This window comes from Terrapene carolina, unplaced genomic scaffold (assembly GCF_002925995.2).
Source record: "Terrapene carolina triunguis isolate 2854851 unplaced genomic scaffold, T_m_triunguis-2.0 Scaffold419, whole genome shotgun sequence".
NCBI classification, from domain to species: Eukaryota; Metazoa; Chordata; order Testudines; family Emydidae; genus Terrapene; species Terrapene triunguis.
The window spans coordinates 184,156-196,876 of NW_020664770.1; the positions used below are offsets into that span (position 1 = coordinate 184,156).

A 12,721-nucleotide genomic window follows, 5' to 3' on the forward strand; every position below is an offset into this window, starting at 1 on the left:
AGAGACGGTGCAGGGAAGGTTTGGGAGGAGAGAGGAATGCAGAGTGATAAGGCCCCGAGGAAGGGAACTAAATCCTCATTCAGGGTATAAACCAACCTCTAACAGGCCAGAGGAAGGGGGCTAGGAAGAAACTATAAACAAGTTGTTCCATAACTGTCCAATAGGGGGTCTCTTGCCCCTTCTATGAAGCACCTGATACCGGTTACTGAGGGATAAAGGGCTAGATGGACCCTGGTCTGATCTGTTCTGGCAGTTTCTGTGTTCCAGCCCTTGTTCCTCCACAGCTGGGGGACACCCACAAACACCCCTCTCCTCGGGACCTCCAGGCTGGACCACTGCCCCATGCCTAACATGGGGCTGCATTTGAAAGCTTCACAGAAGTCAGGATACACCTGCCAACTAGGTCAGCAGTGTGAACAGCATAGGATGCCTGCCCTGGCTCCCAATTCACTCCCAGGACAGATGTGGATCTGAAAAGTTCTCCATGGAACTTGGGCCCTCGTCACTAAAAAGACCTGTCTCTCTCCCCATGAACAGCAGGGACACGCTGGGTGCTTTCACTAAGGCCACATACTCACTTCAAGCATCACCGAGCCAGTGACCTGGTTGGTTACAACACAGTTAAAAGACCTAGCAAAGAGGAGACCTATCCACGTTCCTGGAACTTAATGAAAGCCTTGCAGGGCCCTGGGACTCAGTGACCCACCCTTGTCCCTGTAACTGATTTAAATCTCTGAACCGTCCAAGGCCTCAGCCTGGTTTTAGGGTAGATGCTTAGTCCTCAAGCTGCAGTTTGATGGGGCCTGGGATGCCCATGATGGGAACATTTGGGTGTTGGGGTCTGGCATTCCTCTTCAACTCATTTCTCCTCTTGACTCGAAAGGGCCTGAATCTGCTGACTGATGCTCAGGGCCTGGTGTCAGGCTCCTGTACTGTCCAGGGGTGGGGGCGAATGTAGGGGGATAGGGACTAGTTTAGAGGAGGGTGGTTATTATTACAGGATCCCTATCATTACTGTGGATGGAGCTAAGACTCATGGGTTGCTCGTTTGCTTAACAGAGTCCAGCGGATCCCCTTCAGATAGGGAGGGGGTGGTATGGGGTGGAGGAAGGGCTATCTGAACTTGTATTTCCAATGTACAGGGGGAGCTGGCTAGCCTGTACTCTGGGCTGGGAGTGCTATGGGGGATTTAGAGTCAACAGGGGCACAAGAAATCAAGGGCCAGTGGAGAGAGGGAGGAGAAATCCCAGTTTTGGCTGGACAGGAGAAGGCTGTGGGGCCCTGGGAAAGGGAAGGCTGGTCAGTTGCATCCATTGTGCCACCCTATGCTTGCATAGGGGTCCGGAATCAGGGGGGTCCTGCTCACTCCCTCACCTGCGTCAGTGTCAGAGCTTCCTGCTCCTAGCTCTCCGCCGTGGTCCATGCTGCTGGTGGATGATGGAGCTGCCATTCTCTCCACCACCCCACTGTTCCCAAGGAGGTTGGGCTCCACCTTAACCATCGTCCCAGAGGAGTCCTGGGCAAGCGCTGCCCTGCGGAGTGAGCGCCTGCGGCTGGTAACTGGGGAAGGTGGTGGGCTAGGCCCTGAGCTGGCCCCTCTTTCTTTCTTGCGCCGGGAAGCAGCTTTGCCGGGCTGTGAACTACCTCCCGGTGGGACACAGCCCTGCTCTTCCGGTGCAGGGGGGCCCCAGGAGAAGGTGTGTCCAGCCATGCACTCCCACACTAGACTCCCTGGGGCCCCCTTGTCGCCTGGTGAGGGGGTCTTCACATTGGGGATAAAGCTGCACTCCTGGCTGTGAACATGAGACAGGACGACCAGGCGCTGCAGGGCATCCGTGGGGAGAGCGCTGGGATCTGAGCCACCCTGCCCTGACGGGGGAGAGAGGGAAACCACATGTAAACCAGTGTGCCCCTAGCACCATATAACCTGTCACCCCCGCCTATAACCGAAGCACCCACAGGGGACACTGCACCATCCCAACATTTACCCCAACCTCTCCATATAATCCTACCCCTCTGGGGGAGCCACAGCACCATCCCCTCCTCCCCCATTACCCAACTTCCTGGTCGTGTGACTCTAAATACTCCTGTATTCATATACTGCACACTACTGGAATAACTTTTGTACAACATATGCCGTATGAGGTATCATTTGAAAACTAATAACTCACTGATCATTAATATTCTTGCGTGATGTATGGACGCAATGTGCGTTAAGAGTTATGGATATAGACTAGAATTGTGACTAAAGTATGTTTAAATGAGACATGTCAGGGGAGTTGTAAACAGGTCTGCCCTAGACAAAGGAATGTGTTTGCTTCTCTGACCAGGCTGTCAGGGAGAGACAATGAAGGTCCATTTACATATCAAATACCCAAAGCTATCAAGCTAACAAGTGGGGGAAGAGACAGCATGGGGTCTATGCCCCAACAAGAGAGAGAAACTTGGTCTGGGTTTTACTTTTCAAAAAAAATATTGCCAAGTTTACTGGTCTCTAAAGATGGGGGTGGGGGTGTTTGAACCTCAAGTGATAAGCAATTGAATCAACTGATTGTATACAATATTACTGTATTATAAAAGTGCATAGGGTGAGGTCTTTTCTGAAAGCTAGTAACACACTGGTAAACTAGTAATATCATTGTGAAATGTATGTATAAACACAATATGAGAAAATATGGATACTTAATGATATCATGCTTTAAAGTCTGTGGTCAAACAGGGAGAAACAGGCCCCCACCCAGACAGGAGCCAAGGTAGCTATCTGTTTCCAGTAAAATTAAGCAAGGTGTGACCAAAAACAATGGAAGCCCTATTTACATAGAAATCAGCAGGGGGATGGGAAGTCCACAGGACAGAAAGAACAGCATGAGGTCACTCTGCCTCTTGAGACAAAATCATTGAACTTTGGAAGATATAAGCAAAGAGAGAAGCCATGTCTGGCATCCATCATTAGACAGACACAAGGGAACAGAACTCTTACAAGCTGAGAAAGATGGGCCCTTCAACCAAGGGAGGGGTTGAAGTCTCTGGAAACTGAATATAGGCGAGAAACCTGCTTAGGCAAAGATCTTTCACCTAGGGAGACAAGGAAAGCCAACATCTTATATTTCTGTGGAAGGTCCTGACCGAGGGAAAGTGAACCACAGCTGTGAAGAAGGAAGCTTGGTGAGAAAAAACATTTTGAACAAAGCCTGTACCTTGCTGGATTCAGTTTTAGACTTTTCAATCCGTGTTTTCACTTTTATTTGTGTGTTTCCCTTTCTAACTTTATTCCTTTCACTTGGTATCACTTAACCTATGTCCTGCTAATAAACTTCTTTGATTTTTATTATAAACCAACTCAGTGCTGTTTGCAGGGAAAGGTGTATTTATCCTGGTTAATAAACTGTGATGTACTTTTGACTCTTCAAAGGAACAAGCTGACCATATTATTTCTCTGAACTGTCCAGGAGAGGGCTGGACATTGCAGAGCACATGGTTTTGGGAAAATTCGGGACTGGGAGAGTGTTGGGCTCAACTTGCTGGTTGTAACCAAGACTGGTGGAAGCCAGAGTAGGGCTGTAGGCTCGCTGCTGGGGTCAGAGCTGCGGAACCCAGGCTGTCTAGCACACAGACACTCAGGGTGTAACCTGCATACTTGTAGGCTGGCTGTGAGCATCCCAGGCTGTGGGCTATAGCAGCAAAGCACTGTACAGGACCCAGGGCTGCAGGGCAAGCAGTGACACAACCCCTTACTGGTCTGGATCACACCCCAACACCCTTTGACAGTGGTGTAGTCGAAATAAGATTTATACACAGCTTGCTATTTTAACTGAGGTTTGCACTCCAAGCACTAGTAGAATAGTTTTAAGTATTTTTCAAGTGAAAAGGCTGGGGAGAGTCAAAGAAAGGTTACAGTTTTATTGTTTTCTGTTTATTTCAGGGAAGGAAATAGAACAAAGGAAAGCATAAAGATGAGTCGCAAGCAGAAAAGGCAGTAGGAGAAAAGAAGCAGATACTGAGCGCACCAAGAAGCAATCAAAAGAGCTGTACGCACAGTGAGGTCTGTTAGCAGCTCATCAGAAGCAAACGGAGCTAGTCGTCATGCTGCACTGATATGCCATAAGGAAGGATGGGGCACCTGCTTCAAACCAGGGGCCAGAGGGGGTCCCTTTTTCTCCTACAGAGCATGCTTGTAGGGTGACTGCGCGCATCCCAGGCTGTGCACTGCAAAGCATAGGCACAGAGTTCTGCTGGCACCGGTGGGTGCTCAACCCCGCTCTGCCCCCGGCCCCGCCCCGACTCCACCCCTTCCCCAAAGTTCCCGCCCCAACTCTGCCCCTTCCCTGCCCCTATTCGACTCCTTCCCCAAATCCCCGCCCCGGCCCCGCCTCCTTCCCTGAGCCCGCCCATGTTCCCGCTCCTCCCCCCTCCCTCCTGAAGCTTGTTACTCCACGAAACAGCTGTTCTGCGGCAGCAAGCACTGGGAGGTAGGCGGTGGAGCGGGGATGCGGGCGTGCTCGGGGAGAAGGCAGAGGTGAGGTGGGGTGGGGAGCTTGGCTGCCGGTGGGTGCAGAGCACCCACTAATTTTTCCCCGTGAGTACTCCAGCCGCGGAGCACCCACGGAGTCAGCGCCTATGCTGCAAAGCACTGTAGGACACCCAGGGTTGCAGGGAAAGTGGGACACAACCTCTTACTGGTCTGGATTGCACTCCGAACTCCATGACAGGGGGCCACAGCTCCACTTCCACACAACCCAGTACCCCTGCAGGCCACAGCAATATCCCCTTAATTAACTCTAACCCCCTGTGATGGGATGTACAAACCCTACGCTGGGGAACAGAGGGTTAAGGAGTAGCTCTGGGCCCTGGAGGCTCAGCCCAGCTTCATCTGCTGGGTGTGCTCACAATGGACGTGGAGCTTGAAAGGGCACTGCGCAGCCTGGGTGGTCAGTGCAAGGGAGCAGACCTTCCCTGGTAACTCCTGCAGGGATACAGCAGGCGTTCCATGCTGCCTGAAGCAGACCTCAATATAGAGCTGCAGGCCACCATCAGAGAGATACAGTGAGGGTGAGGAACCTCTGGACCCCTTTCAGTTGAGTACGTGTTGCAAGTCAATAACCAGGCCCCTATTGGGCCTCTGGAGAGGCAGGGGGTACCATAGGAAGAAACCTAGGGAGCAGACTTAGTGATTCCGTTGAACTACCAGCCCCAAGGCCCTGGGTCAGAACCAAGTGGAGCGGTGGGCCTAGGTTCCCCCGCTGCCAACCCACAGACTTGAGCCACTAGGCGCTACTGCCAAACCACAGACTTGAGCCACAAGGGGTATAGAGAGTCAGTGCCACAAACACAAGGCGATCCCCCCCATCATGCCCACTCATATAACACAGCACCACTGGGGCTGAAGCACAGTCAACCCCCACCATGTAATCCTTCTCCCTGACATGACTGTCACTAAAGGGGGGATCCCCCCACTGCACCTTCCTTTTTAGAAGGACACTCAAAGCTGCATACCCTTCCCCCCAAGGAGAAGTGCATGCAAAGTCACAGAGACCCCATTTAGGCAGGAGAGGTGCCTACCTGCACTCAGCACGCAGCCCTGGGAAGTATACCTGCAGCAGAGAGAGGTGGGGACAGAAGGTGAGAGACTGAGTGAACAGCAAGGGGCAGAGAGGGAACCCTGAAAACACAGCTCCTGCACCCCCTGGCTGAGCCCATCCACTTGGAAGAGAAAAGGGAACCTGCTCCATGACCTCCATCACCCCACCCCAAAATCTCAACCACCATACGGGACAGGCATCAAGGTCAGACGCCAATTAGGGTGCAATGGGGGAAATCAGGGGAAAGGACATACTGGAGCTTGTCAGGGAAATTGGGGGGGGGGGGGGGGGCTTGGGACAGGAGGAACCTGTGAGGATCTGGGAGGGAAATGGGGGCTGTGAGGAGGGTGGGCCCTGTTAGGGGAAGGTGTGGGGGAGGTGGGCTGTGAAAGAAATCAAGGGTCTCCTATGTCCATTCTACAGAGCCCCTGCCACTTCTCCCTCCTCCCACAGGACCTATCTCCCATACCCTGGCACTTGCTGTGGGACCAGTACTCCCATCCCTCCCTCTCCAGTCACTCCTCACCTGTCGATCAGGTACTTGGCCAGCTGGGAGTGCAGGGAGAAGCCCAGCTGCTCCTTGAGCTGGCACCACTGCTCCAGGTGGCCCCCGATGCGGATGCGGCACTTGCTGCGCCGGGCGTCCAGCTCCTTGCGCTTCTGTTTGCGGATGCACTCAGAGGCCCGTTGGCGGCCCTGCCGCCTCTGCTCCATCCTCCCACCAAGGATGCTGCCTGCCTGGGAGCGGGGAGAGAGAGACTAGGGCATGAGCTGCAAACCCCTCAGGGCCACACAGAGGGAGTGGTGCTGAGATCCTGTCTGTGGTGCTGTGGGAGGCACACTGAGACAGATACAGGGAGCGGTGAGCCCAACTAGGACATTACTGGGGGTGAGGAAAGCATCTGAGAACCCAACTAGTGAAGACTGTACCCACCAAAAGAAATAGTGTGTGGGGTGAGGGACCAAACAAGGTAGAGGGACGTCTCAGTAGAGATCGGTCAGTCAGGAGAAGGCAAGGGGAATATCCCAGGAAGAAATGGGTCTAGGGGGCGGGGGAAGGAAAAGGGACTATCACATCATTAGGGTGGAGGGGGATAAGGGGTGTGGGGGACAGGCCTCCCAGAGAGATTCTCAAAGGCCTCTTCCCTCTCCTGCTGTATTAGTTTGTCTAAAAGTAATCAGTTTAATCAATAACACCCAACCCCTTCCTCACCAAAGGACTAAATCGATCTATACATTCATTGTGCACTGCCCTTTACTTGCTGCTCCCCCAATGCATCCCTGGGACCCACTGTGCCCTGCCCTTCTCACCACATGGGGACAGTAGTACCCAATGCCCCACTCCAGCCTGCCCCAGTAACATCCCCTGAACAAACTCAGGGCCAGGCCAGTCACCACCTCGGCTACCCAGGAACCATACAGCCCTAGAGCTACCACCCCACACTGCCTGCCCTCCCCCAACCATGGCCCCTCAGCCCGGCCCCTCCCACCAAAGCCCCTCCTCAGCTCCGCCCCCCACCCTTGTCCCCCCACCATAGCCCCGCCCCTACTCCTTAGACCATCTCTGCCCCTCCAATTACAGTCCCTCCCCTTTTCCTCAACCCCACCCATCACCATAGTCCCTCCAATATTCATCAGCCCCATCCCTGCCCCTCCCCAGACCCACCCCTGGTCCTCCAACATAGCCCCTCCTCAGCTCCACCCACCATCCCTGTCCCTACCACCATAGCTCCTCCCATTTTCCTCAACCCGGCCCCTCCCCCATCATAGCCCCTCTTCCCCAGACTCCCCCGTCCCTACCACCATAGCCCCGCCCCTTTCCCTCAACCCCGCCTCTGCCCCATCAGAGCCCTGCTCCTGCCCACTTCCACGAGGGGCCCTCTCCCCCACGGCCCGGATCACCCTCCCCTTCCCTCAAGCTGCGCTTCCAGCCAGGCGCCTCTGGCCAATTAGAGCGAGGCGCGCGGCAGGAGCGGCAGTTGTGCGGGGAGAGGTGCGTGCGCGCGGTAATCCCCCTTTGCTCTCCCCCTCCCCAACTGCATCTTGCGTTTTTTCCGCCGCGGTACCTTAAAGTGGGCCCGTCGGGGCAGAGCGCGGGATGGGGGCAGCACCGGGTCCCGCTCCGTACCCCCGAGCCCGAAGCCCCCCACCCCTTTCCCCGAGCTTACCCCGAGGAGGGGAGGGCCCACCCTGGGGCCGTGTCCCCTTTAAGAGACAGACCCCTCCTCCCCCATCGCTTACACAGCGCTGGCTGAGACCGTGACAAGATGGCGGCGCACCCCCAACTCCACAAGTTCGGGAGGAGCGCGCATGCGCCGCGGATACCCTCCGGCCGATAGAGGGAGAGTGTGGCCCGGTGCATCACGGAAAATGGAGTCCTGCGCGCAGGGACTGACGGGATTTGGAGTCTCCGGCTGTGTGTGTGTGAGTGAGAGAGAGACACACACATTGTCCCTCTCACTCGCTATTGCAGTATGCTTGATGTGCAAGGGCAGGGCTTTGGGGTGTTTCTGAGGAGGTAGGCATGGGGTAGGCTCTGTCTCCTCAGACAGAACAGAATGTAAGAGCCTGCCTGCTTAGTGAATTGTTCCCATTGTCTTTGTGAATTCCCCCAGGAGTGTAAAAACAGGTGTAAACATTTTAAGGCTCCTTTACTTTGCCAGAGTGGTGTAAAGGACAGTACGGCCTTATAAATGCTTATGGTGCTTTAGTGATTAGAACTGGTCTAAATTTTTGGACTGAAAAAATTTCCTATCAGAATGTGCTCCATGAACTGTTTGCTACTGACCTTTCTGGAGATGGTTAGTAGCCAATATAAATTGAGTTTGATTCCTCAGCGCTCACTTGCTTTTCAGTTGCCTATGATGTAACATTGAGCATATGAACTTTATGTATTTGTTGACTAATAACTAGAAGTAAAGGGTCAAACCTACATTACTATTAGACAAAGGGGTTTGGCAATTTCCTCCAATGCTCCCCACTCCTATTCTCCATAAATTGTATTGTAGTTGAAATAAATTACCTATATTATGGAAACCAGCATGATTATACTGCATTATTTTGACAAATAAAACATGCAGAATTTTTAATTTTTTGGCAAAGAATTCCCCCAGGAATATTAAGTACCTTCCTGAACTAAGGCCTTAAAGAGCCCGGAAATGCAGCTCAATGGCCCGTTTGGGGAGGATTTTCTGGTCTCAAAAAGGAAATGAAACTATAGCTTGGTCTGTATCTAAAACTTAAAGGGGCGTTGCTACGTCAGCCAAAAAAACAAAAACAAACCCCATGCCTCACTGCTGTACTTACACCTTTCCCCATAGCCCCTCTCTTCAGTGGAGCGAGAGGCTGGTTGTGGTGCTGGCTTGTAAAGGAAAAGAGGTCAGATTGCATCTTCGTTCTGCCATGGGCTTTCTGAGTGCCCTTGGGCAAGTCGCTTAGCTTTTCTGTGTCTTGGTTCCCCATCGGAAAGTGGGGATAATAGCACAGCCCTGCCTCACAGCAGTGTGGTGAGAATAGGTAGATGAAAGATTGTGAAGCGCTTGGAGGTTTACTGATGAAATGCCTCTCTAAGAAATAGACATTATGGTAACAAGGTCTTGGTTTCCATGTCCTTTTCAGGAGCCTGACCCTTTGACCTTCAGAGAAGCCTCAGTGAGGTCCCAGGAAGGGGTGGGGTGATGCAGAAGAGACAGCTATCCCCCGCCCACTGCCACCAATCCTTCTGTACAGAGCAGGCAAGCATAAATGGCTCTCTCTGAGTATGTCTACTCTCGAATTGCAGATGTAGCTTAGGCCTTGTCTAGACTAGAAAAATTCTACTGATGTAGCAAGCAAAAGCACCATGCCAGTATAAGCTGTGTAAACTAGGAGGGTCCTCCAAGACAGTTATGTTAGCAAACCTTTTCTAGTGTAGACAAAGCCTAAGGCTCCAATCCTGTAATTGGATGATACATTTTACGGCCAGAAGGGACCATTATGATCATCTAGACTGTGAACAAACATGTATTGTTGTCTTTTGAGGGTAGTAGGATTGGCTTGGAACCCTGGTTGTTTGAGGGAGGTTTTGAGAGGAGAAGTCAGTTCAGGATGCTCTGGTTTTGGGAGATCAGGGGAGACTGAAGCTGGTGCCTCTGCTGTTTCTTTTCGGGGAAGGGAATAGTTGATGGTGGAAAGGGGCATCTTGTGCGTTTCATAATTTCAAAGGCTTAAAGAAGGATCATTACTATGGGAAATTAAAATAATTTTATAATTGAGCTTCTCTAAGGGCAGCTGTGATTGGCTAAAAATCACATCTGAAGAGGACTGCCAGAGGGCATGATGTCATAGAACGGATGACATATCACACTTGGTTTTGCTGGGAAAGGATGTAGCTTTCCATTGGTTAGCATCTGATCAATCAGAAAGTGAGGTGTGTTGGTTTTTTTCCCCCCTTCTGCCAAGGTTTTCAAAGGGCCAGGGGTCTGGCAAGGTTAGTTCATAGTTCTGCTTGATAAGATGAACCAAGCCAAGGCAAGCCAGACTTCATCTGACCAGGCTAGAAAGTAACACAGGAAAAGAAAGGCCAGAAAGACCAGGCAAGCAAATTGCTTGAACACTGTCAGCTGGTGACATGAGTGAGAGTATGAATTCTGGTGAGACCTCCAAGCACTTCAAGGCCAAGGTGTCCTATTCATCCAGGACCGGGCTGCTGTTCCCTGTTAGCCACATGGATAGGATGCTCTGCAGAGGAAACTTTGCAAAGGGTATTGGAGCCACAGCCTTGGTTTATGTGGCTGCAGTTCTTGAATACCTGATCTTCAACATTGTGGATAGGGCTGGCTACATCACCAAACACCACAATAGGCATCAGATTTCCCCATGGCACCTGAAACTCGCTATCCGAAATGATTTTGAGCTCAACAAGCTGCTGGGTAGGGTCACCAATTATCAGCGTGGGGATGCAGCCAACAACAAGTCTCTGCTTTTCCAGCCCAAAAAAACCAAGGACAGGAAATCCTCCAGAAGAAGGACTGTTCCACCTCCCATCCCTGCTGAGTGAGGACTGAGCAAAAGGGAAGGAATCGACTTGATTGCTAATCACTTTTCCAACCCAACAACTGTGATGTAATAAAAGAGGTTAAAGTGCCCTGTCTGACTTTGTGAATTCCTTTTCTCTGTTGTTCATCTAAGGTTGTAAGGGGTAACTCAGGAATTTAGGAAGCTGCACAGATACTGTGATATGAAAGCCTTGATAGATATAATATAAGCATTTAATAAAAATAGACATGCTCAGAATGGCTTAAGACTGTTAGAAGTGGTTATCGTAGATTTATTATTCTGCAGGTATTTCTCCAATTGTCTGAACATTAGGTCCATTTTTCTAGGCTGTGGAGCTGCTTTGGATCAAGTTCTTGGTGAAGACCGGGAGAACAAACTCCCCAGGGGAGCAGTAAATCCAGATACAAAAATAAGAGGGAGCCTGTGAGCTAAATTTTCAAAAGGGACCAGTGTTTTTCAGTGCTGTAGGTTTTGGTTGCCCAGTTTGAGATATCCTAAATGAGCTTGAATTCCAGGAGAGTGCTGAGCACCCGATTCCTGAAAATCAGGTCTCTTTACATTGTCCAAAGCTGGGCATCCAAAAATTGATGTACTCAAACTTACTGTCCATAAGAACATAAGGATGGCCATACTAGGTCAGACCAAAGGTCCATCTAACCAAGTATCTTGTCTTCTGACAGTGACCATTGCCAGGTGCTTCAGATGGATGAACAGAACAGGTAATGGTCAAGTGATCCATCCCCTGTTGCCCATTCCCAGCTTCTCAAAATTTATACCTATGGGTCTGTTTTTCTCTCACTGGTGTAAAATTTGGTATAACTCCATTGTTTTCAAATGATTAGATAGCTGGGAGTTTGAAATAAACAATGACCACCTTTATATTAGCAAGCTGAGATGAGTAATAATCAGAGGCAACCCGTGCCTGCTGATAGTGGGGAGGCGAGGGGTGGAGTGAGGGCAGCCAGCTTCAGTAGTGTTACTGAGCATGCCCAGTCTGTGTGAGCATGCTCAGTCCAAGCCAAGCAGCAAATCTGGGGGGGGGGGGGGCGCCTTCCCCCCCCCCCCCCCCCAGCATCCCCTCTGGTAATAATGCTTCAAAAAAATGAAATGTATCAAGTCATGGGGCTCCAATCCTGGTTGGGATCTCTAGATGCTACTATAATAATAATGATAAATAATTTAGTTATTAAAATGCATTTAAACTCAAAGATGGTAATTACAGAAATATGATGATAAATCTACAGGATAGAATGGTTTGTGTGACAGTTTAAAAAAAATAAATTATTCTCACAATGATCACCATGACTACCCCAAAATAATTATAGAATAAATTATTATTAACATTATTTGTAAAGCACAGCCCTGTTGAGATGCTCAGCATACTGTGTAACCTAATGTTGGTAGTCCAACGCTGGCAATGATGATGATAAATAACCTTATAACCATATGGAAATACATTAAAACATAATATCCCTCCTCCCAATTAAAAATTTTAACCAGTCTAGGGGTCCAGTGCTGACCCTGCAAATGCTTACTACCAAGTACTTACTCCCATGAATTAATCCCTTGGAAGTCAATGGGCCTTCTTGAAGTAGTAAGTGTGACAGTTATGGCAATATCCAGCAGTATCCTGGACAAACCTGATTGAATTAAGTTTTAAGTATTTTAGGAGTTCAGTGTATTAAGAAAGCAAATGTTTCTGTGCTATTGTGGGATTGCATGGAACTTCTTTAGAAGGAAGATCAGATTAAAGCAATCTTGGGGGAGTGGTGTGAGCTTTGAATGACGACGTTGACCAATGTAGCGGGCATAAATGATCTTTTGGGACACTACATGTGAAATGGAATTCCTGGGAAGTATATGGGAGAAGGGAATTGCAAACTTCCACCTACAGGTTCAGCTTTTGAAGCTTTGCATTCCGGAGGGGGACGGGGGACCTTATTTCTGCTGATCCCCTGTTACATGAGGACAGTCCAAAGACAAACTGTATGGCAGAGTAGCTGATTTAGGGTTATGTCTACACTTAAAATGCTACAGCAGCACAGCTGCAGTGCAGTAGTGCTTCAGTGTAGACACTCACTACAAAAATGGGAGGGGTTCTCCTG

The 12,721-nt window shown here is 50.4% G+C and overlaps 2 protein-coding genes across 2 annotated transcripts in view; one reads left to right on the forward strand and one right to left on the reverse strand.

Annotated features, from left to right (window-relative positions):
* The window catches only part of LOC112103354 (zinc finger protein 774), a 10,766-nt gene extending 3,052 nt beyond the window's left edge, over positions 1–7,714 (reverse strand). Inside the window, exons 1-4 of the mRNA XM_029913000.1 lie at positions 7,646–7,714; positions 6,106–6,317; positions 5,560–5,591; positions 1,375–1,869 (exon numbers count right to left, since the gene is read on the reverse strand). Coding sequence (XP_029768860.1) covers positions 1,375–1,869; positions 5,560–5,591; positions 6,106–6,293 — 715 coding nt within the window. The 5' untranslated portion in view covers positions 6,294–6,317; positions 7,646–7,714. The remainder of the gene's footprint in view (positions 1–1,374; positions 1,870–5,559; positions 5,592–6,105; positions 6,318–7,645) is intronic.
* A 2,474-nt stretch (positions 7,715–10,188) lies between these two features.
* LOC112103359 (histone H2A-beta, sperm-like) lies at positions 10,189–10,617 on the forward strand. The gene has a single exon (XM_024195080.2). It carries the CDS (start codon positions 10,189–10,191, stop codon positions 10,615–10,617), a length of 429 nt encoding a protein of 142 aa, XP_024050848.2.
* The last annotated feature ends 2,104 nt before the right edge of the window (positions 10,618–12,721 follow it).

Bases quoted from the DNA above. Each gene is read 5' to 3' on its own strand.
- LOC112103359 (XM_024195080.2), top strand. From the start codon at position 10,189: ATGAGTGAGAGTATGAATTCTGGTGAGACCTCCAAGCACTTCAAGGCC.